At 37.1% G+C, this 25,951-nt stretch overlaps 1 protein-coding gene across 1 annotated transcript in view; it reads right to left on the reverse strand.

Annotated features, from left to right (window-relative positions):
- TBC1D5 (TBC1 domain family, member 5) overlaps positions 1-25,951 on the reverse strand; it is a 295,469-nt gene that overhangs the window by 169,271 nt on the left and 100,247 nt on the right. Inside the window, exon 2 of the mRNA XM_009888924.1 lies at positions 21,939-22,074. Within this exon, the coding sequence (XP_009887226.1) occupies positions 21,939-22,038 (100 nt within the window). The 5' untranslated portion in view covers positions 22,039-22,074. The remainder of the gene's footprint in view (positions 1-21,938; positions 22,075-25,951) is intronic.

Raw genomic sequence — 25,951 nt, forward strand, 5'->3', positions numbered from 1 at the left:
TAGGGAAACTGAAAATAATGCCTTCAGCTAAAGAATTAAGTGCACAGCACTTCTGATATTTATAAAATAATTATTAGGCTGGAAAGTTGGAGAACATTTCACTCTGAGCGAGTTGTTTAAGTTTTCTGAAATAAATATGATGCAACTTTTCGGTGAGCAATCTTTTAAGTACAAACCTGGCTCTCTATCCCTTGCTTCAAGTTCATTTAGCATGAGACGCATACTTTGAATGCATGCGTTGCTTGGTACAGTTTTTTTGGTAACGTTTTAATTTCAACAACCCTGCACTTAAAGATCATATTTTGCCATGAGTGAAATAAAAAATAATACACTATGATAATTCACGATATATGCAGATAATTAACTGCGAGACTTTGCCATTAGAGGTACCAAAGTCTTCCATAGGCTAGTATATTTCATTTGTTTATCTTTAAAAATTAATATGAGAAAAATACAATACATACACATTTAAAGGCATCTTTTCCCCTTTAAGCTTATTTGAGTTGGGAAAGGAAGACAAACGTAAAACACAGTATGTTAATCTTGTGACAGTGAAAACTGGTCACATTTGAAAATAGGTAAGGACCGCTGACGCCAAGGTGCAAAATCAAAGCCTGTTTTAGCCCAGCAGAAAGCTGCTGAACAATGGGATAGGCAGACACATTGGTTTGCAGTTATGAACAAAAAACTTCTGGAGATCATAAGAATATCTTGTATCGCACGTTGCTCGAACCCAGTCAATTCCGATGTCTTTTGGATTGCTAATTTACAACAATCAAGTGGCATCTTCTATGATCTTTGCATATAAAATCACAACTGCGTATGTGTATATACATATATGAGTAAACTCTGTGTGTTCTCCAGGCAAAACCTCTGTCTGAAATAATTTTGTCTATGCACTTCAGTTTAAATCAAGGCACATAAAAATAAGAGGGTTTCCATTTTAAGCGGAACTGCTTCTGAGAGTTCACAAATCTAAACACCAACCCTGTCATTAGGTTAGCCTGTAAATTAACATACCACTTTTCCACATGTAAAATGGATGTGCGAAAAAGTGTGGATGAGAAAAGATACACAAAAGTCTAGATGACTGATTTTGAAATTAGAGTGTAGCGAAAGTGTTTAAGAAATGTCACCCCTTGCAGCTCAATTTAAACTAAATTCAACAATAAGTATATTCAAAGGACTTATTTGTATCTTTTCCTGATGAAGCCTCTGTGTTCACCAAAATAGGGTGAGGTACACACTGTAAACTAAAACCAATAAAACATATAGAATAAGGAATTTTACCCTAATACCACTGAACTAATTCATAGGAATGCTTGAGAAGAATTGTCAGCTGATTGAAGGTACCGACATCTTAAATAATTTACATCCAGAAGTGTTTTAATACAATCTCTTTGAACAGGATGGGAAGGCCAAGTTTAACTGTGATGCTAATCGTGATTTAAACACTTCAGAAAATGCACCTACATGGAAAAATAGTTTGACTTTCCATTTAGTGGGAACCACACAATACTAGCTTATATAAGCAAACGTGACTTCCACTGAAGTCAATAAGCATTTAGTCCAGTAATGCCTGGATTGAATTTGTTACCAGCAGCAGTAAGACTGGTAAAAGAAAAAATCCACAGGATAAGGTAAAATGTGATTGTTCTAACTTTTTTTTTTTTTCCAGTTATTGTTTCTCTTAGTGCATCTGTCTTTGGTCCATAGTAAATTATGTCCAATTCTGTTCATATGCTCAGTACTACCGCCTGCATCTGCTACTTAACCTGGCCGAGCATTTACCATGTATAACTTAAACAAGTTCCTAGGTCACCCCCAAATGTGACTCAAAAGACTCCAGGACAAGATACAATCATTGTATGGTAGTCTGATTGAAGTGGAAGCTATATACCTAATAAATAATATCCTCTCTAACTTCAGTAAATCCTTTAAGAGCATATACACTTAACAAAACAGCAAATTACTAAAATTAGCAAAACAGAGGATAAAGTAATCCAGTATAAGCAGGGACAAGTCACACAATTAGACTTTGCACTGAAAGAAAAAAATCTTAGAAGCTTCCTGGCATCATTGCTAGAAACTTACGTCCCCTGACATACAAATGCCGAGTGACTTATCACTTGCATCCAGAAGAATTTAGCTAATTTTAACTTATAAACAGCCTAAAAGGCCTTTGAGCTATAAATTGCAATAATCTAAAGATGGCAAGAGGCAATAAACATGAGTTAATGACTCAGCATCCTCCTGAGATAGCACTGGTCATGCAGCTTTGCTTAATCTTAGACATGCACAATCACTGTAAAAAGGTGGTCTCCAGAGACCATTTACTCTGACAATAAGAAAAACATACCATCTCTTTATATGTTTGAAGGCTACTATTGTCCTTTAATTTACTTCAATTACATCCTATTTTTAACCACATTTCTATCTTATAGATAGATGCAATCCTTCTGTTTGGGATAATAAATCACATGTAAGTATAGTTTGATTTTCATATTCAAAAGCTGTAATGCATATTCCATTGAGCCTAGGAAAAAAAAAAACAACCAGAGCCGAAAAAGATTGAGCAGAAGTTTTCTAACATTCTGTTGTTTTGCCAAGATTAAATGATAGTAGAAGACAAATGAGAAAGGATTAAGTGCTCTTTTATTGAAATAGAATTGCCCTTTCAACAAGAAGCGAGCTGCTCTTCAACTAACAGGTTTATCAGGAGAAAGCCCAGCTTGGCCAGGGAGCCACGTGGTAGCGATCCACAGCCTCACCTCCTAAAGCTGGGGACGTGGTCTCATGATAACCAGGACCAGAGTGTTAAAAAGAGCAGGAGCAACTCTGCTTTGTTTCTTGGCTGTTTCTTATCAAAGGAAGCTACGGCAGCAGGCTGGTGACTTACAGCACTATTGGAGGATGTCAAAGGCTTCTCCTGAAAGCAGAACGTACTTTCTTGGACCTTCTTCCTTGAGTGTAAATATGTTTAGGAACACTGTGAAAATCATCCCATTTTCCTTTGCCCAGCACATACACACAAAGAGGTTCGGCCTGAAATCAGAGCACCTACGTGGCTACTGTGGCGACACATGCGTAACTAGCTACTTGCCTCCTGGAACGGGCTAACAGGCAGCATTTATGGCTAGGATGCAACCAGAAAGAATAGAAGCAGCAGCACCGTGGCTGCAAATGGAAGCACAGCAACTCAGCCACACAAGAAACTACAGTGGAGCTACTTGGCATCCCATGGCGGGGCTGGCACCACCCCTGAGAGCCAGCAGCGCAACGGTGGGGTTTTGGCTCTGAGGAAGCAGATAAGAAGCTTGAAGTTACGAAGTTGTCACAGAGACGCAAGACTGGGCAACGCCTGGACTTTCCTCAAATGCTACAGTTTTAAAAGCACACAGCAAGAGGTGAAGAATGTCCCACCTGAAGCAACGTGGGAAGCAGCCAGTTACTAAAAGGTCCAGGTCCAGGGAGAGGCACTTGGGCACCCACAGCATCCCTGTCACCCCAGAAAGGTCAGCATCTCCGGCTCCTTCCAGCTGCAGCCTCCTCCTCCCCTACCACAACTCCTTTTAGCACTGCTGGAAGCAGTCAGATCTGTAGGTCTGACAGGATATTTTGGATTTGTATCAACATAAACTGCATGATAATCTGTTAAATTAGTCAGAAATAGAATCCTGCTCATATCTATTGGAAAGACATGTTTTTAATAATGTACTACGTAACGCATTTTAGCAGTATTACACACACCAAAAAAAAAGGTAAAGATATATAACCAATGGTTTATTAAACGATGAACGCAACATATTAGAAGTGCATATGATTTTTACCTCCTTTATCCATCATTCATGACACAACAGAAAGCACATTTTTTTCATTCCTTAACAAATCTATTGCATGAATGATTTTGAAAAAGCAACATAGTCTCTAGGTAAAGTTTAAAGTTATCTGGGTAAACCTTACAGATGTTCCATCAATAGCAGAGACTAGAGGTAAGACAATTCACAAGTGCACGGTATAAAAAAAAAAAAACATGTTAAGATACCTTCACCTTATAGCACTAGTACCTGGTGAAATTGAGCAAGATGGTCTGAGAAAAACCCCAAGAACCTGAAGACAACCAACACTGCCCATGAGGACTCAAATACTCAACCCTGAAAGGGATGTTCCTGCTGCCAATGGAACAGCCCTTATCCCAATCAAATTAACCATACAGAAGGAACCTGCACCAGAAAGGGACACCTCAGCTTAAAGCTGCCTAGCTCAGTTTTATAAGATGAAGGCAGGAAGGCCCAGACTCCTAATGTGAGGCTGTCTAATTAAGGCTGCTAATTCTCAGAATACATTGTGTACCTTGTACACTCATACCTCAGAGAACATGAAATGGAACACTATCCTACACTTTCTATACACTTCCCCAATGAAAAAACGTGTCACCAAACAGTATAAAAGAAGTACTGAACTAGAGCTTTTAAACTGCCAAATCAAAATATGCCAAAGCATAATGAAAACATGAGATTTTAATAAAAATTCTTTTAAATCAACCCTCAGTTAATTTGGAGAGCGCCAACTGTGTACTTTGCTAGTGCAAAAGCAGATGCATGTTGTGAATGATGGACCTAGAAAAATGTGAAGAGCAAAGATACATATATATGCATTAGCGGTAAATGCTAGATGTCATTAAAGTCCACAGCTACATCAGAACAGAAAAATATCTCAAATTGACAGCCAGAATGACAAAACACTTCTATCCACTACCGTGCAACATAGTTTGTCGAACAATGGGCCCTCTGTTGTAGATACTGAGAAAGAAACTCCCCACAAAATATTTCTGTGAAAAAGTATGTAATCCATCACCAGAGAGATCTCTGTTCCCCATCCTTGCCCTCCCGTGAGAAGGATGAGTAGCATCAATCCCTGGTGGCACTTCAGAACAGAACTACGGATGCAAGTGTGAAGCACTTGGAGACACAAGAAATACGAGATTTCAAAAACACAAATTAGACATGTATGACTAGATTTTTCTTGCAGACAATAATTATATTTCAGTTTTCTAAAAGGTTGATGATTTAGTTTACACAATAATAGGATAAATGTTAAGTAGTAGTCAATTTTTCTACACCATTACCCCAGTTCTCTAAGACAGAAAACATGCAGTATCTTTTAGCCAAAAAGAAAACAGTCTGAGTGCAAGACAAAAATGTCATCCAGCATCAGAGAACATCAGCTTTTTGACTTTGGATTTTTTGACCAAGCGCTACCTAAGGAAAACGTGATAAGGCATGTTTCATGTATGTAGTTCATATTCAACCACACAAATAATAGTCTGGAGAGCAACAGAATAACCCTGAGGGACTACAAATTCTAACATATTTTCACTTGTCTTCTGACTTCACCTTCCAAATTTTGGAGGTGGCCATGACTTGCTGTGTTGTATGACAGGTATGGGACCTCTCTGTCCAAGTGGAGAGGAGAAAAAGCCCCGATCCAGAAACTTTGACTCTGCATTATCAGCAGGCATTACACTGTCACCTCTGACACCATCACCTCCAACACTCCATCCTCACAACAGAGACCTCAACTGACGTGAAAGGAATGGGTCTGCAGAAGGTCATTTAGGCACATCCATAGTGTGGTATTAGAGACTTTGAAGTACGGGTGCAGAATTTACACCCATGCTGCGGGAGCAAAATCCAAGACAATAGCTGTCTTACTTGAGCACAGGCATTATTTTGAAAAAGTACTACATGCTGTGACTGCAGGTCGTAAGACAGAGCAAGAAAGAATATATACGTCTGAACAAGTTTTCTGTTTCCTCTCATTGGAATGACAGTGAATAAAGACGACGAAAATTACAGTATGTGAATACTAGTGTAATTACTGAATAGTTTCCCACATAATTATGCAAAACAGATCTATCCATAAGTTAATGTAGCCATTTTCTTTTTGAAACAGAATTTTCATGCCATCCATCAGTCACCCCAAATCACAAACCTTAGATGACTTAAGTACACAGAATTTACTCATTTGGTCTGTAATATAAGCAATGCATGTGAGTAGAAATAAAGGTTTAGTGAAACAAAATAATGTACTCCACTAGGGAAAACACATTTTGCCCAAAGAAAAAACTAATGTAAATAAGTGGAGACTTGACTATTTGATAAATATAGCCCCAAAGGTTATATGTTTACCGAAAGAATATAAATATTGTACGTGATGTAGATTTTTTTTTATTTGACTAGAAACATTAATTGCTTTCTAAATATAATAATATTCTTTCCTTTCAAACCGTGAGGTCTCATTTCTTTTACTGCGACACGTAACCAATTACCTAACAAAAATGTTTACATTAATCACAATGACTCTATATTTTAGTTTTTATACCACCAATTTTATTTTTGCTTAGAACTGAACTCCCTCAGGCATTCTTTCGTGCCAACTGTTAATTTCTATCAGTGATAAAGTTCCCTTAAGCTTCTTTTAACATCTACTGGACATGACCTCATAAAATTTAATGCCATTCATTAACCCCAAGCACTTAACTTTACACAGTAATGTCAGGCATCTGACTTTTCAGTGCATGAGAAATCCAAGTGGGAACCGTTTGAGAGATACAAATTACAAATCATTTGAGTAGTAGAAAGAGCGACAACGAACAATATTAAAGGGCGAATCGAGACTTGCGCAAAAGTAAGGTTCTTGCGATGCCTTCTATCTAGAATTATAAAACATTGATACAAACAAGGAAGAGGCTGCAACGTGATCATTTTGGCTTGGGAGGGGGCTGAAATCCAGAGCTGGGGCTGAATGGCAGGTTTTTAACACTGTCTGAAGATGATACGATGTGCAGTCATGTTTTCTTGTGGGTCCAGGCGCCTTCAGGCAGAGGTGCCAGGACCCCCTTACGTTCTGCGAAGGCCATGCACCAGCAAGACTGGGGTAAGCCAGAAGAAGCCGTTTCTTCGAAGTGCTCCTCCCTGTCTGCCTGCAAGAGCCTTGCCTAGGTTTAGCTTTAGAGTGTGGTTGTTCTTCTGATTTTGGTTATGTACCAAGAAAGCTTTCGGAGGGACAGCACTGTTTTTATTTTCCCTGAGATGCACAGATGGGTGATGTCTGCTTAACTCATTTAACCATATTTCCCAGTGGCTTCACACATGTTGGAGAAAATGCGGAAAATTCTAGAGGTGAATGAAAAAAATACTTAGCAACAATTTTCTGGCTTCTCTTGGGCCATTCAAGGACATTCCTTGTGGGGAGTGGAAACTGAGTGACAGCCTGACAAGACCCTGACTGTAAAAAGGGCACGTTGTTAGGAAAGAAAAAAAAAAAAGAAAAAAAAGTGGTTTATTTTCTATTTCTGTTGGCTCAAGAGATATCTAGGCATCCTCTGTGAAAAAAGGACAGTGCTATGCAGCTAGAAACATGGTCCATCAGAGTTCCGATAGCAATCTGCTTATTCAGCTCTGTTATGCAAAATCCCCTCCCCTGCTCTGTAGACAGGGCTCGCTTTTTCTTGGTGTCACAGGCTGTTACATTCTGGGTTAAGCAGTTGATGCTGTTGGAGCAGGGATCAACTTAACATTTCTATACAAATTATACAAGGTAGCTATAAATTGCTCCATGAGAACCCACGTGAGATTTGATGCTGCTGTCTCTAAGTGCCACAAATTTATTTATTTATTTTCAAGCAGCAGAAAGAGCTGGCTTTCAGAACTACGCAGCAGCTCCTGAATTTACTGATCTTAACTGAAAATTATATTCTCTGCTACCCTGTAAATCTAAACAGATGGAAGTCATTTTGCTCAGGCTTTATTTCCACAGAAAGGTATCTCTAAGCGAAAGGCAGGTATTACAGGATTGAAGTTTTCACATGTGAACAACTGCGATCTCTGATACCGGCCCCATCTCCAGTTTCTCAAAATGCCTATTTTAGCTATACACCACACGTAACTAAAACCTACAGTTAATACACACTTCATAGTATTGAAAATGTTTTTGTATCTTGGCTGCCACTGGTCGAAGATTGCTTTAGCGTAATTACAGTGTGATGCAACATCAGTAAGTGTGCATCAGTTGGAAAAGTTTTTATTGCCTAATAGCAGGGAATGGTAATAAAGCAGATGTACACCAGGCCACATGACAATGGCAACCAATTGGTCTGTATTTGGCAAAGCAAAGTATTAATGTTTTATAAACACAAAGTATGTTATATACTTTTCTAACAATATGGATGTAAATCTCTGCACAGCATAAACACTTGTGCTGATCAACATAAAGATACTGCTGTGATAGGTACTTTGAAGTTGTAGATAAGAGCTCAAGCTGTAAGATGCCAACAAAAATGGAAGTTTATAAAGAATCACTGCCAGACTCTTAAATGTAGCAGCACTTGCGGGACTTTCTGTAATATAAATAGTAATTACCTTCAATGCAGAATGTATTTGCAAAAATAAATATACTGGTGCATATACCAAAACTCGCAACTCAGTTTTCTACTTATGAAGCAAACTTTAAAATGTGTGAATTCTGAGTAAAACAACCCCCAACATAATTTTTTGCTCAACTTCACCTAGCATGCAGTGCCCAAATGTGTATGTGTGTGCATGCACATACACAACCGCTCCAATATACATACGCTAACACTACAATCTTAGTGTGAGGGCATCTACCCTGTAGACAATTCAATCAATCTCTCAAGTGACACCCACACGTGCCTGCACACACAAAAGCAGATGTGGCATTAAGATTTACAAAGTTATTGAAACTTTTAACAAGTAAAACGCATCTTTACTTAGCTACACCAGAATGAGGAATAAAGGGGTTTACATATGTTCCAATTCTAAACCTATCAATCAAACCCATGTTATTCCTTTGGGAGCTTATTTACATGCATATTTATCAGCCTCACATGCTAATTCCCTGCTGTTTTATGCCTGCGAGGCATGTTTATGAGTCATAATTGTTGATCTCATTTGATGTATTTCACTGAAGTAAGACATTATTCAGTTATGTGGCCTAATGTCAATGAATTACGATGACCTGATCTTCGAAATGCAACTTGCTCTTTAATTTTTATTAGAGCATAACTTATTCAGAAGAAGAAATACACTAAAATGGAAGATTACATGCTTTTGTAGTCATTTTACTTAAACATCTTATTTTTGAAACACTCCTCCCTACCTCTAGGCAAAGTTTTAAAAGTGCAATTTGTAAACACCAAATGAAAAGAATTTTTGCCTGAAATTAGGACATATTTCTCCGAGTAGGACCTTTTATAGGTGTTTTTATTTTGTTTTAACCAGCCACAAGAAAGGCCTTTGGAGCACTGACATATGGTTCGTAAAAGGAAAAAATGAGACCCAACCAAAAGCCCTCAAATTCTGCTTTGCCTTAACTTCATCAAAATTGAAACCAGGTCCAGACTTAGGAGCAACTGGTAAATGAGAACTACTACGAGTAAGTTAAAAGTCCCCCCAAACTGACTCATCACAAAGAAAATCACTTGATGGTCAAAGAACAGACCTAAGCCAGGGAATAATCCCAAGGTATACAAACTTCATTGCGGTGGCTTGGATTGAGCCATCAATGGCTATCTAGGTGGCAAGCCAGAGGGGGCACTTGGCAGGTGGATGAAAATGGTACTTCCACAATTCTGCTCCTTTCACAAAGAGCCATGACAGTCTTCCAGCGCCCCAAGTGATCTTTAAAAGCCTAAATTACCTTAAAATATATGATTAATAACATTTCTCAATAATCAAACCTTTCTTCCCAACGCGATTATAGCATGAAGGAATCAAATCAATAAAGTAACTGGTTATATTTATTCTCTTGCAGCAAAAACTTGGTATCATTATAGTAAGCACCCATGCTGTAGGATCCGTGGTGGAAGGGGCCCCTTATCCTCAGCTAACAGCAGATTACCACTGTACACATAATTTACTATGCTTTTAGATGTCACCACTTCCTATCTTAAGATTCAGTATTGCTTTAATGCAACTAGTATCATTTTCTTATATATATGAGAAGTAACTATCAATTGACAATTTATTTCAGCTTCACAAAAATCTGAACAACTGGACTTCTGTATCTGAGTTAAGAGATTGTTACAGTTAATACAATAGTGAATTTAAATTCATCTTTATGTATTAATTAAAAAAAAAAAAAACACTTAGATATGTTCAAAGTGTCAAAGTTGCTGCTCTGAGCTACAGCTTTAGCAACGGACAGAATAATATGCAAAAAAAAAGAAAACTGTCTTTAGCCAAGTAATGCAAATGCCAGATACCAAATGCAGGCTCATTTTTCCATAGGAATCTCAAACTGAAGCTGACAGATATGAGTAAGTGTTTCTGAAATTGCAGAAAACCTGCAAGTGTCTTCCTAAATTTGCAGTATCTAGAGGAGTTATAGTATCATAAATATCATATTAATTCCAAGACGTAAAATCTGCAGCAGATTTTTCATGTCCAGAATTAAAACTGTGGTTTTCATTTACAGCTGCTTTTGTCAAAAAAAATCTTTTTTTTTTCCTGCAAAAATTAAATATATGAGAAAGAGCAACAGACCATTTAATACTTTTTTTTTAAAAAAAAAAGTCAAGGAGCATTTAATACAAGGTTTATACGATATTTTTCCAAGTCAGAAATTTGCTTCTGATAGATGTATGTTACAAACCAGATTCTTAAAAAAAAATAAATCTTCACTTGAACAAATAGTTATTATAACAGCACAGTTACAAGGGTGTAACTTTAGTTCATGCAAATGCCACAACTAAAATTCTAACGTGTTCATCATAAATATAAATTTATAAAATACATTAAATTTGATCCTGCAGAAACATGTCTATTTCAATTACAGAACTTCTAAAATGAAAGTTTTCACTAGTTATAGTCACAAGAACCCCAAAATAGAGCTAGAGTCTTCCACAGTATAAGCTCTGATTCACATCCCTTCTTTATTTCAAATTCAAATAAGCAAAAGACACAAACTCATCTGCCAGGATTTTTTTTTTTTTTTAGAATAGTAACAATTAATGCTAAACTTCTTCTGGTAAGAAAATCTCATTCTTGGTGTAGCCAATAGTTGTGGCCATCTAGCTGTGATAATTCAGAATAGAACTTTGTACACTTTTTGAAAGTAGTATTTTCTTTCGTACTTCAATAAAGAATGAACCAATATTGGGTCACAGAAGTTTGGAGGTGGCCCTGTGGCTCGATAGGCTTCTCTCTGCCATTAAGATAACATCTGTTCTGGCCACCAGTCAGCAAATCAAATTTGATGAGAATTCATCTGAGTGCAAAGTAGAAATGCCCACTAATGGACAGATTTATGTTCCATTGCTCCACCCTTGAAATATTTCAAATGAAAAGTAAACAAAAACAACGGTACCTTCAAACATTATGACTAACATATAGAAAATGTACCCCACTGTAATGAAACTCAAACATTTTCACATCACTGGAAACATATTTTCCTGTGTATTACATGAGAACTCTGTCCCTTCAATTGCACTTAGTACTGAAACACTATATAGTTCATTTTTCCTAAGGTTAAATCATTGATTCCATTACAAATCCAATTTCTCAGAAGAAAAGAATTATCACCACCATAAAAGCTTTATCTGGATGAAGTTTGTGCCTTTTAACTTCTAGGAAGATCAAGAATAATAATTTGTAATGGGATATCAAAATTTTAGGGGAGAAATTTATCATATAGGCTACTTGCTAGTATTTTGGTTACATGGTCCCAGTTGCACTAAACTGAACGGGACTTTTTCAAAAACTTGAGTGCAGTCTTCCTATCCCAGAGTTTATGTCTCATTGTTTATCACTCTAGTATCCAAGCAGAAGCATTTAACTGCCAGCTGTTTGTACAGAGTTAAGATATTTAATAGAAGAAAATCAAAGCAGGGTTTTTTAAGTGGCCATTATGGTTTACTTCCATTAAATTTAATTTTTAACCTTCCCACCTACTTTCCTTGAAATATCGAAGAGGAGATATTCCATTTACCTCAACAGTAGCTGTAGGGTAAACACGAGGGTACCACTGCATTCAGTGATGCGCAAGGTACATCCAGCAATATGTCAAGCCAGCTAATGCCCCCAGTGCCTAATAACATACTGAAACACTAAAAGCAGTATGTAGTGCTTACTTTAAAAGAAACTCTTAGGAAGTTTTAGTATTTTCCCTCTTCTTAAGACAGCAGCTGGCAATGCCGAGATATGAAACAGTGAAATAAACAAGTACAAACAAATCAACTCTGATAACTATTTCATTAAGCTGGAGTAGCACTCCTTAAACTTGTGGCCAAATCATGTTTTAATAGTAACACCCATATATATCTGTACTGAGCCACCGCTTACCAAAGTTTGGGGAATAGTTTAACATAGTCAAAACATTTTATCTTTATTTGATTGCTCGTAATACTGAAAAGGTGACAATGACCTGTATCTTCTAAAATATGTTTCATTTCCATTACCAAAAATACTTCTAGTTGAAATGTCTAAGCTGACAAGTGCTTATTTATTTTAAGTTTGTATATAAAACACGAAAACTCTGACATTTACCGAAGTTACTCTTTTTTTAGCGAATTAGCTACCTGCCTTACGAAAAACAGCTGAAAGAAAGCAAGCACTGACGGACGGCACTGTCACCGCGGCAGTGTTCTGGTCCTTGAACAATCTGGGTCCACCTCCCAGCCCTGTGACACACTTCTTTATGAACTTTATGAATATCATTTCAGCCTGCTTCAAATCTTCATTCATATGAGAAAATGTAGTCTTGTTATTCTTCCTATGGTGGTTATGAGAATTAATTTTGTAGCTTCTTCGGTATGATACCTTCTAATGGGATGTGGTAAGCACACAGACGCAAAACAAGTATCCCAAGTCCAGCTTCCCTTTTTGAAGAGTTCATGCCATGGAGCACAAACTGCGTCATAAGCTTGTGTGATTGTCACCAATAGTGAAAATAAATTGAATTTGCTATATCCTTTTGTTATCATTCGTACTGCGGTTGAAACGTTATAGTCACATGATTACTGACGCACTGATCTAAACATCTGACATGACGAAAAAGCTGCACAGGGATACTTATGAATAACAAAAAGATATTCTGGATCTCACAGAAGCGTTCAGTCTTGTCACAGAGTGTGCGTGTGTGTACACCCATACAAATCTCAAGCTTAAAATTTAGAAACAAAACCCAGTAACTGTTCACTTATAGAAGATGAGATTTAAACATAAGCTCACATACATGCATTTGAAACATGATGTTCCCTATCCAGGATTGTTTAGACTTGGGTTAGTTTGCTAACCTGTATTTAGCATTTTTCAATTATTGTGTATCTTAAGAGCAAAATGAAGCCCAGGACTTTTAAAAGTCAGTTATACGCACTCTGCCTCTGCAGGGCCAAATCTTGACACCAAATACTTGACATCTGAACGCTCTCAAAATTGAGGACCTCCAAGTAACTAACCACAATCCAGTACCTTGGGCTATATTACTGCTTCCCTTAGACAATAAGGGCAGTCAGGCTTGTTACCTTTACAGTCAGTTGGAACCCAGCCATTAATTTTAATAGGATCAGGATCAGGTCCCTGACTTTTTCGACATCAAAGAAACATCTTTCACAGTCATTTTGCTATAAATAATTAAAGCTGATTAGTAATAATAAGGTACCTTAACCAAAAAGGTAAACAGTGGAGACATTTATTATCAAAGTAAGAAAAGAAAATTAAAATAACCTGCAACACTTCTGTATGTGCAATTCATCAGGAAACGTTGTAAAAGAACAAAAACAAATGTTGGCTCATTCCAGAGGTTCTTTGTCATCATTAATGTATTCAGGTTTTCACAGCTGAATTGCTGTACTTTGAAAAGATTTTCATGAAAGGAAACTCAAATTCAACATTTAAACAAAGCTGTCAGGTTACCAAGATTCATATTTGCTTGTATGTCCAGAAAATGTTTTCTCCTTTTTAAAAAACCCTCTAGGTTAGAACTATTATTATTCTTTTGCTCTCAGTTTGTAAACAACAGAAAATAAGCTTTTGTTAAGCAGCACATAGTTATTTATTTATTTATTTGCTATTGTGAGGCTGAAACGGCAGTTAGAAATATCTGTTCCAAAGCGGACGTGAAACTACCTGGTACGGATATTTTACTTCATTACTAGTTCTGTTCCTCAAATTGATACAAATGGCCTCCTTCTGTTTCTGTCTGTCGGCTTGCCTGATCACTGGAGCTAATTGTCAGAGCTGGGGAGATCTCCTAGACCTAAACAGAAGATGTGCAGTTTGTAACCTGCTTAATTTGCCTTATGTCCTGGATGGCCCTCAGTATGTTGTTCATTAACGTATCAGCTGTTTCGGTTGTAGCAGTGGCAACCTAAGCATAGGCCTATTTTTCTTTGTTAAAAGGCCAGATTGTCAATAAATAATAAACATCTTACCAGATAATTTCTAACCACTTAAAATAAACGTCACGGTGCTTTTTTTCTCTCCCCTCCCACACCTCTTAGCTTTGCACGTCCAAAGAGGACAAGGACAGGGGTACCCAAGGAGGCTAAAGAATAAGGCTTATTAGTCTACGTAGAAGCCTAAAATTCAAACTTTGCAGTATGTCTTGGCACTTAAGGGAAAGTAGGTTGAACCCTTCCCATTTTACAAGAAGGAATTCCAGATCTTTATAAACGTCCACGTATTTGAAAGACAGGAAAGATCCTGTCTGTGCTGACATATTTCTGTTATATAGAGCAATCAATTTCTAATACAATCAAATCTGTGGCAGTTAAACTCTTTCAAAATGTTTTAACATACATTTAATCTCGGATACAGAGGTCTGTAACATCAGCTAGCTGCACACAATTCACAGACTGCTTTGTAAATTACAATCTTCTGTATGTCAGGACAGAAGCAAACTCAAACATTTAATTATTATCCTGTACCAATCATGCTGGCCTCAGCTAGAATTCTGATTTACTAGTCTTTCATTATACTACACAAGTACAATCAAACTTGTACAGTTCAATTTTTTTAAATTAAGAGAATCTGCCGTTTCCATATGTAGGAGATACAGTCATTTAACATAATTTGATCATTGCCTGGAAACACTTAATATGTGAGGTGTTTACGGGTAGTAACCTTCATATTATATTTTTGTATCAAGTCTGAGCAAAGTATTCAAAGAATGATTCCATTCTCATTGTTCACTTCTATATAACTTCTAATAATGAGCTAGTTTTAACATACTCTTAATTACATTTACAGAGGTCGTGTTAAAAAAGATTATTCTGTTTTAATTTTGTTGTTCAGTAAGTTACTATAGTTAAAATGGAAATTTCTGCTTGGTGTTTTAAGCTTCTCTAGGCATGTAAAATTTAGTAATAAATAAATAAATATCTTTTTCATTCAACTTGCATCATTTCCTTTTATACCACGTGTATCACACTACAGGTTTCCTAGGAAGTGAAGCGAGAGCCAGCTCATTGAGCTTTAACCTGGATATGGGAAAAGCTAGGAAAAGAACAAAACGGAATGCTGAAATCGGCATTTCCCAAAATAGGGTCACAAGGAGTTACTAGAAGAATGACGTGAGGCAGACAGGTGATTTATAGAATCGTCTAGATTTATGTCAGTATTCAGGCTGGGCTGGAAAGACCTGGAAACTCCCAGCTGACATGAGTGAAGAGAGGTGGAGTGCCAATGGCATTAGGGAGAATGGTGTGATTTTCATACACCGACTTAGAGTAGAACTTTAAAAATTAACATTTTAGATCATCAGACATTGCTGTCCAAAAGGTCTTTTCTAATATCTGTCTTATCAAGCACTGAAGGGAATTTCCCTACATGATGCTGGTGCCAGTTACCCATGCCACAGTATAACCTCCAGCTGGAATGAATGGAGCGTGGAACTCACGTGAAACCACCAAAAAACCTGGAGCTACCAATTCTAGCGAGAAAAATTCAACTCCGGAAGCTGGTAAACCCACAAGACTGTGTCAGCTACTCACAGTTGCTCCGACAGCTGAAGTCGTTTAAAATACTGCTGCAGTTCCTAAATATGAATTTGCAGCACAGCGCTGAAATCAAAGGGCCCACAACTGGCAAATTTCCTTTACCAATCTAAGGGCATGTCAACGCCCGTACAACATTTAAAGGAAAAAATTGACTGCATGCTGGCTATTTTCAACTAACTCTAGATTAAATATATGTATATTTAAACATGTGTAACTTCTCCTTTAACTGATTTCTTAATAACAATGTATTTCTAATACAGAAAACAGAAGAGAAAATGAAGAGTCATATGGAAGGAGCGAGTGACAGGCTGAGTTAGCTCAAGACATACTGTGTTGCTCCAATAGCCTTTGTCACTACAATCCTGTTGCTGCTCAATTAAAAGCAAGCTAAACAGTAGTTATTATTAATAAATGAATATTAAAATGCTTGTTATGTCAGCATATGGCGTTTGAAGATGTAAAAACCACCCTTGCTTTTATTCAACCAATACAAGGCGAACCCGACTGAAGACAGCTCTTTCTCCTCTACCATACCTGTGAGTTTAATGGCAAAGCCAAGCCCCGAAGAAGAAGCACAAGGGTTTTGGATGAGGACCACCAGCAACACCTGTGCTGGTGGGGGACACTGAAGCTATCTGCCCGAAGGGTGACACTCACCAAGGAAGGACACAGGGCACTCTCAGGGCCTGGTGCAAACCATAGCATGAAATCCCAAAGGCATTAAGAACAATCACAACCCTCAGCATCTCCTGCTGCCAGTATAACGCGAAGAGGTTCTCTGTTCCAATCTTGTCTTTTTAATGAAAACACAAAGTAGCATGCATATTTAAAGGGACTCTTAAAAACACAATGCTATACTTCGTGTACATGTCCCTCCCTGCAGGGGAGATGAAAGCACACACATTACATGACACACATGACGTCATACAATACACGTTGAAAAATATTTGATATGAAAGTAATAAGGCTTCACGAACTCACTGCATTTGCATTCTCAATTGCTATTACCCAGGAATGTACTTCTCACACAGAGAAGTCTGGACCTCTACGGTTGTTTCTTTTAAATGTAATCATGGATACGATCTCTAAAAATGGAGAGAGAGAAACGCCATACAGGACAATCTGTGTTAGCATGGTCTCCCTGACTGAAGGGGGTTGTAAAGGAAAAAAAAACTCAACCAGTAACACCGAATAGCTACTGACTGATTAGAAGATAACAATTTTCTGACAGCAAAAGTTCACTTAACCCCTGAATGAATGCAAAAGGATGTACTGAAGACCAAAGTAGTCCCACGTGAATTACACTTAAGACTTTGGGAAATAATTTGATAGCATGTGGGTCCTGTTAGGTCCACAGAAGGTGCATACTTACTTATTACTTCATTCCCCTCTGCTTTCTACATGTTTTCTGTATAACATTGATATAAACCAGGTATCTCAAACTCCACGTAAGGTATAGGTCTATATGATAAACTTTCTAGTGATTGAGGTTATAAGGTTAATACCAGAACGGCAAAATTCTCCAAAGAGGAGCAATGGAAACACACAGTATATGCTCAAAATGGAAATATGAATGTTCTCTTCCCATCTCATATTTTTTCATGGCAGCCTTGAGAATCAGGTGGGATGCAATGGTAAATATGAGGTGTGCAACCCATCTATCTCAGCTGGATTAATTTCAGTCACACAGTCCAGTAGTTATCTTTGCCCTTGCAGCTATGCCAGCTCTCTCTGTCCTCACCACGAACTACAGCCTTTAGACAAGAAATATACTCCCCCAAAGTCTAAATCCAAAACACTCAGACCCATTAAAGTTTTCCCCTTTTCGTCTATTAAGAACAAAGAACACATTACATTTTTCTATGTGAAGTATGCTATTAAATAATAGCTTGTACACTAATTAAAGCAAATGTAATTGTGAGAACACACTGACATTGTTAAAGTAAATTACCCAATTCGTTAATAGTTTCATTTCAAGTGACCTTAATTGTATTAATTGTGATATTGAGCAAATTAAATTGAAGAGTATTAAATGCATTGTTCCAGTCTGTCCTTAGAGGATCAACCTTCTCATTACACCAATGAAATGGGAATACTACCTACTATGCTCTTCAAAACTTGTGTCAGAATGTGGTGAGCGCTATAACTTAAGAGTAAAAATTTACGGCTGCTCAGAAACAGTTAACCTAGTTATCCCGTTCCAATGTAATATAAATCTCAAGCATTTTGAAATGAACAAAACAGTTTGTCAGATGCAATACACAGTGAGAAGGTAGAAGAATAAAGTTTCTTTAATTTCTCTTCATATATTCAGGGTATATAAAGTCTCTGCTGGAGACAAAAAAGCCTAAGATTCACCAGTTTCTCTGATAAAGATCCCTATTTCAGAGGGAAGCATTCAAAAATATTGTTAGACTAATATGGACAATACAACGATGAATGTTGGAACAGAAAATGTAGAAAGATACCATCAACTTACTATAGTCAAAAGCAAACATAACAATGCACGTATATATATATCAATGTAAATTAAAATACAACCAGATCCAGAAGATATAATCCAAAATTAAAATTTCTTAAAAGAACTAAAATCTTCCGTTTGAAGTATCAGATTGCAGAAGTGAGAATCTCTGCCACAAATTTCTTATCAACTACTAAAAATGTTACTCAAAAAAAGCATATATGAGCGCATATATGCAGTGCACATTTTTCTATCTTGAAAAAAAATCAGACACAAGGAAAATAACATGCGTCAAATCAACCATCAGAAAAAGACTGAAATACTATGTTATCTCGGGTTTTTTTGAATATTTTAAAGGGATAGAAAAAAGATCTTGACTGTCAATTAGTTAACAGCCTATCCTGATTTTTTTAACTTGCAAACAAGCACATTCTCATGACTCATCATAACTCAAAATTCAAAGTTCCTCAGTTACACAATTTGGAGTGCTATGAACGCCCAGATCTTTCTCCAAATGACACTTACCTCATCTGTAATGCTCTACTTTTATTTGTTCAGCTAGCTAATTGTCTCCTGCCTAGCATTTGCAACATTAAACCTCGCAGCTGTTCCTACTGAACCATGTCTCATTCTTCTCAGGCCACTTCCCCAAAATCTCAAGAACACTTTGAATTGTGTGTCTGCCCTCCGTTGTGCTAACAGCCCTGCACCAAATAAACCGCGTTTTCTCTCTATACCTTCACTGAGATTTTAATAAAAGAACTGAGTACTACTAGACTCAATCAACATATTTCTGGAATCCCATCCAATATATCCTTTCAAGCTGACAGCAAATGACCAAGAAGTAGTCTATGCATGCAGTTTTCCAGCCAGCTATACTTAACAGCAATCCATGTATTTCTGAGATTTCTCTCATTTTATGAAAATGTCGTATGAGAGAATTTCAAAACTCCAGCTGGACATGACATCTCCTGTTATCCGTCAAGTTTTGGTATCAGTCGCACATACTAAAAATACAATACTTTGTGCAGATTAACAAATCTGACTAGCTCTATGATTAAACATTTATTTTCAGTCATCTCAGTGAAGACTTCTATCACTTTGCCTCCAATGTAATACTTTAAGCATTCAACACAGCTCCAAAACCCAATTCAGACGTCCTGATATTCCACACTATTGCATAGAACATCTCCGACTGATGGACCACCTCTCCTCCATACTTCTATGATACATGATACAGAAGGCTTTAAGATACAGATTTTCACCAAGTTGATTATGTATCATGCCTGAAACTTGAGGCCAAGTTGAAAAACCTTCTCTTGAAATACTTTTGTGAAAACAATGATGGATGGACTGTATGGACAGGAAAGCCTGTATACTTTGACCTACCACCATCTAAGCATATGCTTTATTTAAAATTAAGTATCAAAACTTCAAAGACTTATTTTGGGTATATAAAGTTTCAAATTAAAATGCAGTATGTGATTCACAGTAAAAGAACTTATGAAGATGAAATGGATGCGTTATATAAAATATTTACATAGATAGAACATAAAAAAATGTACCATAGTTGGTAACCTTTATGACTTGGGGAACCATGTATTTACATATCTTTATCTTCGCATGTGCGTATGTGTGTGTTGTGTATATATTTTTAACAGTTGACAGCTGTTTTAGAGCATACAGAGATGCCAAGCTGAATGAGGGTCTTGATTACTTCAAGATTAGCTATCTAAAGTTTCTATTCATTTTAAGTGTTGTTAGTGCGAAGAGTCATTAGTCACTTCCTTGTCTCATAGAACATCAGCATACATTTACATTGTTAATGAACATTTGGGGTAAATGAATTAATGGCACTTTTAAACATCAATTCAATACTAATAACTTTGTATGTCATAGAAATGTTAAGGTTGGGATAAAAATGAGAAACCTTTTCAGTCAAGGTAACTAATCGCTTCTGGGCACAATAAAGGGTAAAATTAATTTACACTGGGTTTTTTTAACAGTGAAAAATCTTGTTTTTCCTTGAAGCAGAGTTGAGAGAATTACCAGTACTTTTTTAAGGAAAAAATCAGAAGGAAATGCTTATCTTTTTCTTGATTGGGGTAGACTAGAAGCAAGCTATATTTCCTCTGGAAATTGGTTATTATTTTAGGTTATTGCAAAAGATTATTTTCAAGTTTCTAAGAATATGTACAAAACCGCATTTAGTTTATCAAACTAAAATTGCTCCATATCGTTAAGATGTCAAATGTAATAGAGGAGCAACACTGACCTAGAAAAGCTATTTCATTTAATCGTCAGGTTTTAAAATACTTCCCCCTAGATGTTCATTCTCATTTTCTAACATTGAAAAAGCTTTATAAACGAATGAAGAAAAAATGAAAAAAAAAAAAATTAGCTCAAAGGGACAATGAAGTTTTACCAATATATTTTAAAGCAAAACATCAGCTTCTTATAAACTGAAGTAATAAACCTGACTAAGCAAAACTTGACATAGCTTTTTTAATAAGCACTAGTAAACAGAAGATTTATAGACAGATACACCCACACAGAGCAGTTGATCTGTGTGAGGGACTTAGGAAATGTGACAAAATTGTTTCAACTCTGTAATTTAAAATAAATTTTTTATTTTGCCCTCCTGGTACATGTGTTCAATGACTGGAAAATTACAGGTAGTTAAGGTGCCACTGCGTATAATTGAGTACTTGAGGAATGTTTTCATGACAAGGACGAGCTTTCTCGTTAAGCTTATCACTTTCTTCGAACTAACTATACTGTCACTACTAGCAAATAAGTAGAAAAGACAAGCAACACAGACATGCATTGCATTATGCAAGCAGTTTGTTCTCACTGTTCATTAGAGTCTTCCAAATACTGCATTTAATTAATTTACTTAAGGTTACATAGTAATTTCTGCCTTTAAAGCCTGTTCATTCTATCTCAACTTCCAGGTTTTTTTTTTTTTAAATAAAAATATAGGTGCTGAGTCAAACAAAACCAAAAGGGAAATCAGCTTTTTTATTTGCATAATCTCATCCAAAATAACATACTGAACTTTACTGAAGAATTAAAAAAAAAAAAAACCAAAACAAAAAAAAACACAGAAAAAATCCCTGAAACCAAAGCAGTGTAAGAGCCCATGCTTGAGAAAGTAACACAAAGCCATGCTGCATTTCCATATTCTTATGCTGAAGTCAGTGTTTGGTTTATGATTAAAAAAGGATGACAGCGCATTAAACATTTGGCTAATGTTTCTGTCTGTAATTGAAAGTTGACTTTTCGTGGTTTTCATTAGTGTCAGAGTGTTCTACACATACTCAGTGAAATGTTCTTTAAGTTGCCCTGTTCAACTTCATTGAGAGAATTAAACAAATTATGACAGGTACAGTTATCGTGACACACTTCTATAAGGTTTCTACGTAGAAAGTCAAAAAAGTACAGAAATACAAAACTCACCTTCCCCTGGCTTGTTCAAATAACTCTGCAAGGGATCGATGCCTATTTCTTGTTCCTCTGTTTGCAAAGGGTGACTGGTTTCAGACACAGAATGATACATACTGGCAATAGTAAATTCCAACTCAAGGGTATTTATCTGGAGGAAAAGAAAGAGAGAAACAATCACTTCAGTGTTTCTTTAGCTATTTTTCAATCACACAAGTCAACAGCAAAAATGCTTACAACCTTTCCTTATTTTCCAGGCATAACATCACCATTAGATGTCTAATAGCAGAACGACAGTGTTTCCATTCAAATATTTTATTATTTGGAATCCAAAAGAATTGTGATAGTACCTCCAACTACCACACTGCAAATGAAAGTCCAAGTGTGGTTTCGACAGACTGTGAAGTGGGGCAGGAGCCTCATTCCTTCCTTTTTCTAGCTCACCCACCTCATCCTTTAGTCTGATTCCAGGGAGACCTGATGCTAGTCCTTGGGGATGATGAAGGTTATAGAGCAAAGCTGAGGTGAGACCCATCATCATCACTCTTCTGGACTCAGGACCTCTTATCCTAGAAAAATTTCCTTTTAACCCCTACTTTTTCAGAAATCCTACGTCAAACATAAGATAACAGAGAGAGGGACGCAAACATGTGCAAAAAGAGAGAATGAAATAATACTGACTCGCATGATGGCTGATTTTGGTTTTATCAAGATTTATATTAGCTTTCTATAAAGATAGTGTTAAGGAAGCATTTGAAGAAACATAATCAGCTAGCTAATGAATATTTACAAAGAAGTTCTTCCAAAAATGAAGGGCAAAAGGGGAGAAAGCAGAAAACTGAAAACCCAGGAAGCAGGTGACGCGGGTTCACCATCACAGGCTGTGATAGCATGTGAATGGCATTCACATCACTACCACATAAGCAAACAAGAACTATGTTAGAAGTTCATGAGAGGATTGTTGCAAGCTAATACAGGCTGCAAGAAATAAGAGGATGCCAATAAAAGGCTGAAAAGCAGATGGTGTTATAGTCAGTGCAGTAAGAAGGAAAAACGACCTTTCCAGTGCATTAGCAGTGCAAGAGTATTTGTTAAGACTGCCTTTTGGTCACTGTACAGCAATTTATTAACTTGCAACACAAAAGTACTATGCCAGCCAAATAGGTTTGATTTGCCCAAGCACACTGAGTAGCTACCTACGACTGCCAGGTGAGTTTTAAATATCACTTACTGTAACTGCTTAGTTTACAAGCACCATAACTTTCTAACTCCAAGAAAATTGTATTTACAAAGAAATATCCAAAGAGAAACACAAAGAGGTATGTACCTACACTTTCAGGATCGTTATATTATCAATTTAGAAACCACTTCAATTACACTTTTCGTTTGCTTATACAAGGCATGGCATTGACCATATATGCTTTATACCTTCTGTTTAGTGTCAGTAAATGAAGGGGTACTGGGATTATTAAGAACTTTCTAGTTTTATACACTATTCATCTGCTTCATTTTCCTACTAACCTATGTGAAAAAAAAAAAAAAACCAACAAAACAGACTAAATAATAAACAGAGCTCATTGAACATTTCCTTCAAACCAATGAACCCAGACTGTTTCCGAAAGGATGCGCTCTCAGCTGTACTCCCTGAGGGTTTTCTCCTTTATTTGCCCCGGTACCTGTGTTAGTGAGGTGCTGAAATGATCACACCATCATCTCTCACTAGTTTTTAGCTAGAAGAGAACATCTGAAGCTCTTGGGAACAAGGAGCCAGGAACGGAAGGCAGGACTGCCCGCTTTCACAGTGGTACATCCCTATGTCAAAGTATTACAATCATACAATCATATGATAAAACACAGAATTGCCTTGAACAACTTTAATTTATAAACCATAATAATGAAAAATGCATGCAGGGTAACTTGGAGAAAAACATTTATAAACTTGTTAGTCACTTAAACAACATTTCAGTGTTTACCTGCAGTTTTATGGCTACATATAGAGATGTTTATAACTACCTGATATCTTAAATAAATAAATTAAATACTTGAAAGAATTTACTTGGGTTTTTTTTAAACAAACAAACAAACAAAAACTTTGCAGAAAGAGATGTTTATAATTTTCTCCTGCTGGAATTCTAGTTGCTGCTCTTGTTCTCTTTACTAGATCATTGTAATTACCTTTCTACTGATCTGTTGATTTTGTCTCCACAAAAATTACACGCTTATTTCGAACTGTGCTGCCAGAGATTAACTTTTTATTTTTATGGTCCTTCAGACACTGCTACGTGATCTGACCAAGGCATCACCCACGTGCCTTTCAAACTGAGAACCAGGCACAAAATGACCCTACCAGCCTTTGTAGTCTCAGCAGCCACCACTTAATTAAGACACAATATGCTTCAGACTTATATCATCTTATATTAGCAATTCAGTATGAAATTAGCTCTACCAAGTTTTTTCTTCTATGTTATTCTGTTCTGTATCCACCTTCTTTTTTTTTTTTAAATACTCCCCAAATGTCATGCCTTTACAACATATAAGAGCCATAATTTACTTTACAGACGGTTACAGCAGTATTAAACAGCTGAATAGATTTACTTTTGATACTCGCACAGTGATTTAATCAGTTACTTGTGTTTGTTTACGGATACATTTGATTAGTGTTAAAAAAAATATCACTACCTATTAGTCTTGTCACTCCTTAGTCCAAGCAATTTTCTTTACAGTTTTATACTTAAGTTCTTCTCAGCTCTTCTAACAAAGAGCAAATTAAACAATTATGATTACACTTGGGATCTTAGAGACAGATTAATTCTTTACAGGTTTGTGGTTGATTTGTAATGGCCTGTAACATATTGTTCATATTAAATAAGATGCAATTTAAAAGCATTCTCAATGTGAAACAATAAAAATGTTATAAAAATCTGAAATTCAATTATTAGACTACAAGACTCAATACTGGCTATCTAGTTGAACCCTAACATCTCAGTCAAAACTAAAAGTAAGTCTTTTATCTATTCCTACTTTTTTTTTCCCTCCAAAGATGAAGGGCTAATGTCATGATTTCAGCTGAGATAGAGTTAACTTTCTTGCTAGCAGCTGGTGTAGCGCTGTTTTAGATTTGGGATGAGAAACAGTGATGATAGCACACTCATGTTTTTCATTGTTGCTAGGCAGTCAAGGCCTCTTCTGCTCCTCACCCCACCCCACCAGCGAGCTGGCTGGGAGGGCACAAGAAGTTATGAAGGGACACAGCCCGGACAGGCGACCCCAACTGGCCAAAGGGGTATAGAATCATAGAATGGTTCGAGTTGGAAGGGACCTGGAAGATCATTGAGTTCCAACCCCTCTGCCATGGGCAGGGACACCTCCCACTACACCAGGTTGCTCAGAGCCCCATCCAGCCCGGCCTTAAACACCTCCAGAGTTGGAGCTTCCACAACTTGTCTGGGCAACCTGTTCCAGTGCCTTACCACCCTCATCAAAGTGAAAAATTTCTTCCTAATATTTAATCTAAATCTACCGTCTTCCAGTTTGAAGCCATTCCCCTTCATCCTATCACGACATGCCCTTGTAAAAAGTCCTCCCCCAGCTCTTCTGTAGGCCCCCTTTAGGAACTGGAAGGCTGCCATAAGGTCTCCCCAGAGCCTTCTCTTCTCCAGGCTGAACAACCCCAACTGTCTCAACTTTTCCTCACAGGAGAGGTGCTCCAGCCTTCTGATCATCTTCCCAGCCCTCCTCTGGACCCACTCCAACCAGTCCCTGTCTTTCCATGCCATATGACGTCATGTTCAGTATATAAAGCTGGCGGAAGAAGAAGAAAGGGGGGACATTTAGCATGATGGCATTTGTCTTCCCAAGTAACCATTACACGTGATGGAGCCTGCCTTCCTGGAGATGGCTGAACACCTGCCTGATGATGCGAAGCAGTGAATGAATTCCTTTTTTTGCTTTGCTTGTGTGCGTGGCTTTTGTTTTACTTATTAAACTGCCTTTTATCTCAACCCACGAGTTCTCTCACTTTTCCTCTT

The sequence above is a fragment of the Charadrius vociferus genome, unplaced genomic scaffold, assembly GCF_000708025.1.
Source record: "Charadrius vociferus isolate BGI_N301 unplaced genomic scaffold, ASM70802v2 scaffold217, whole genome shotgun sequence".
In the NCBI taxonomy this organism is placed as follows: domain Eukaryota; kingdom Metazoa; phylum Chordata; class Aves; order Charadriiformes; family Charadriidae; genus Charadrius; species Charadrius vociferus.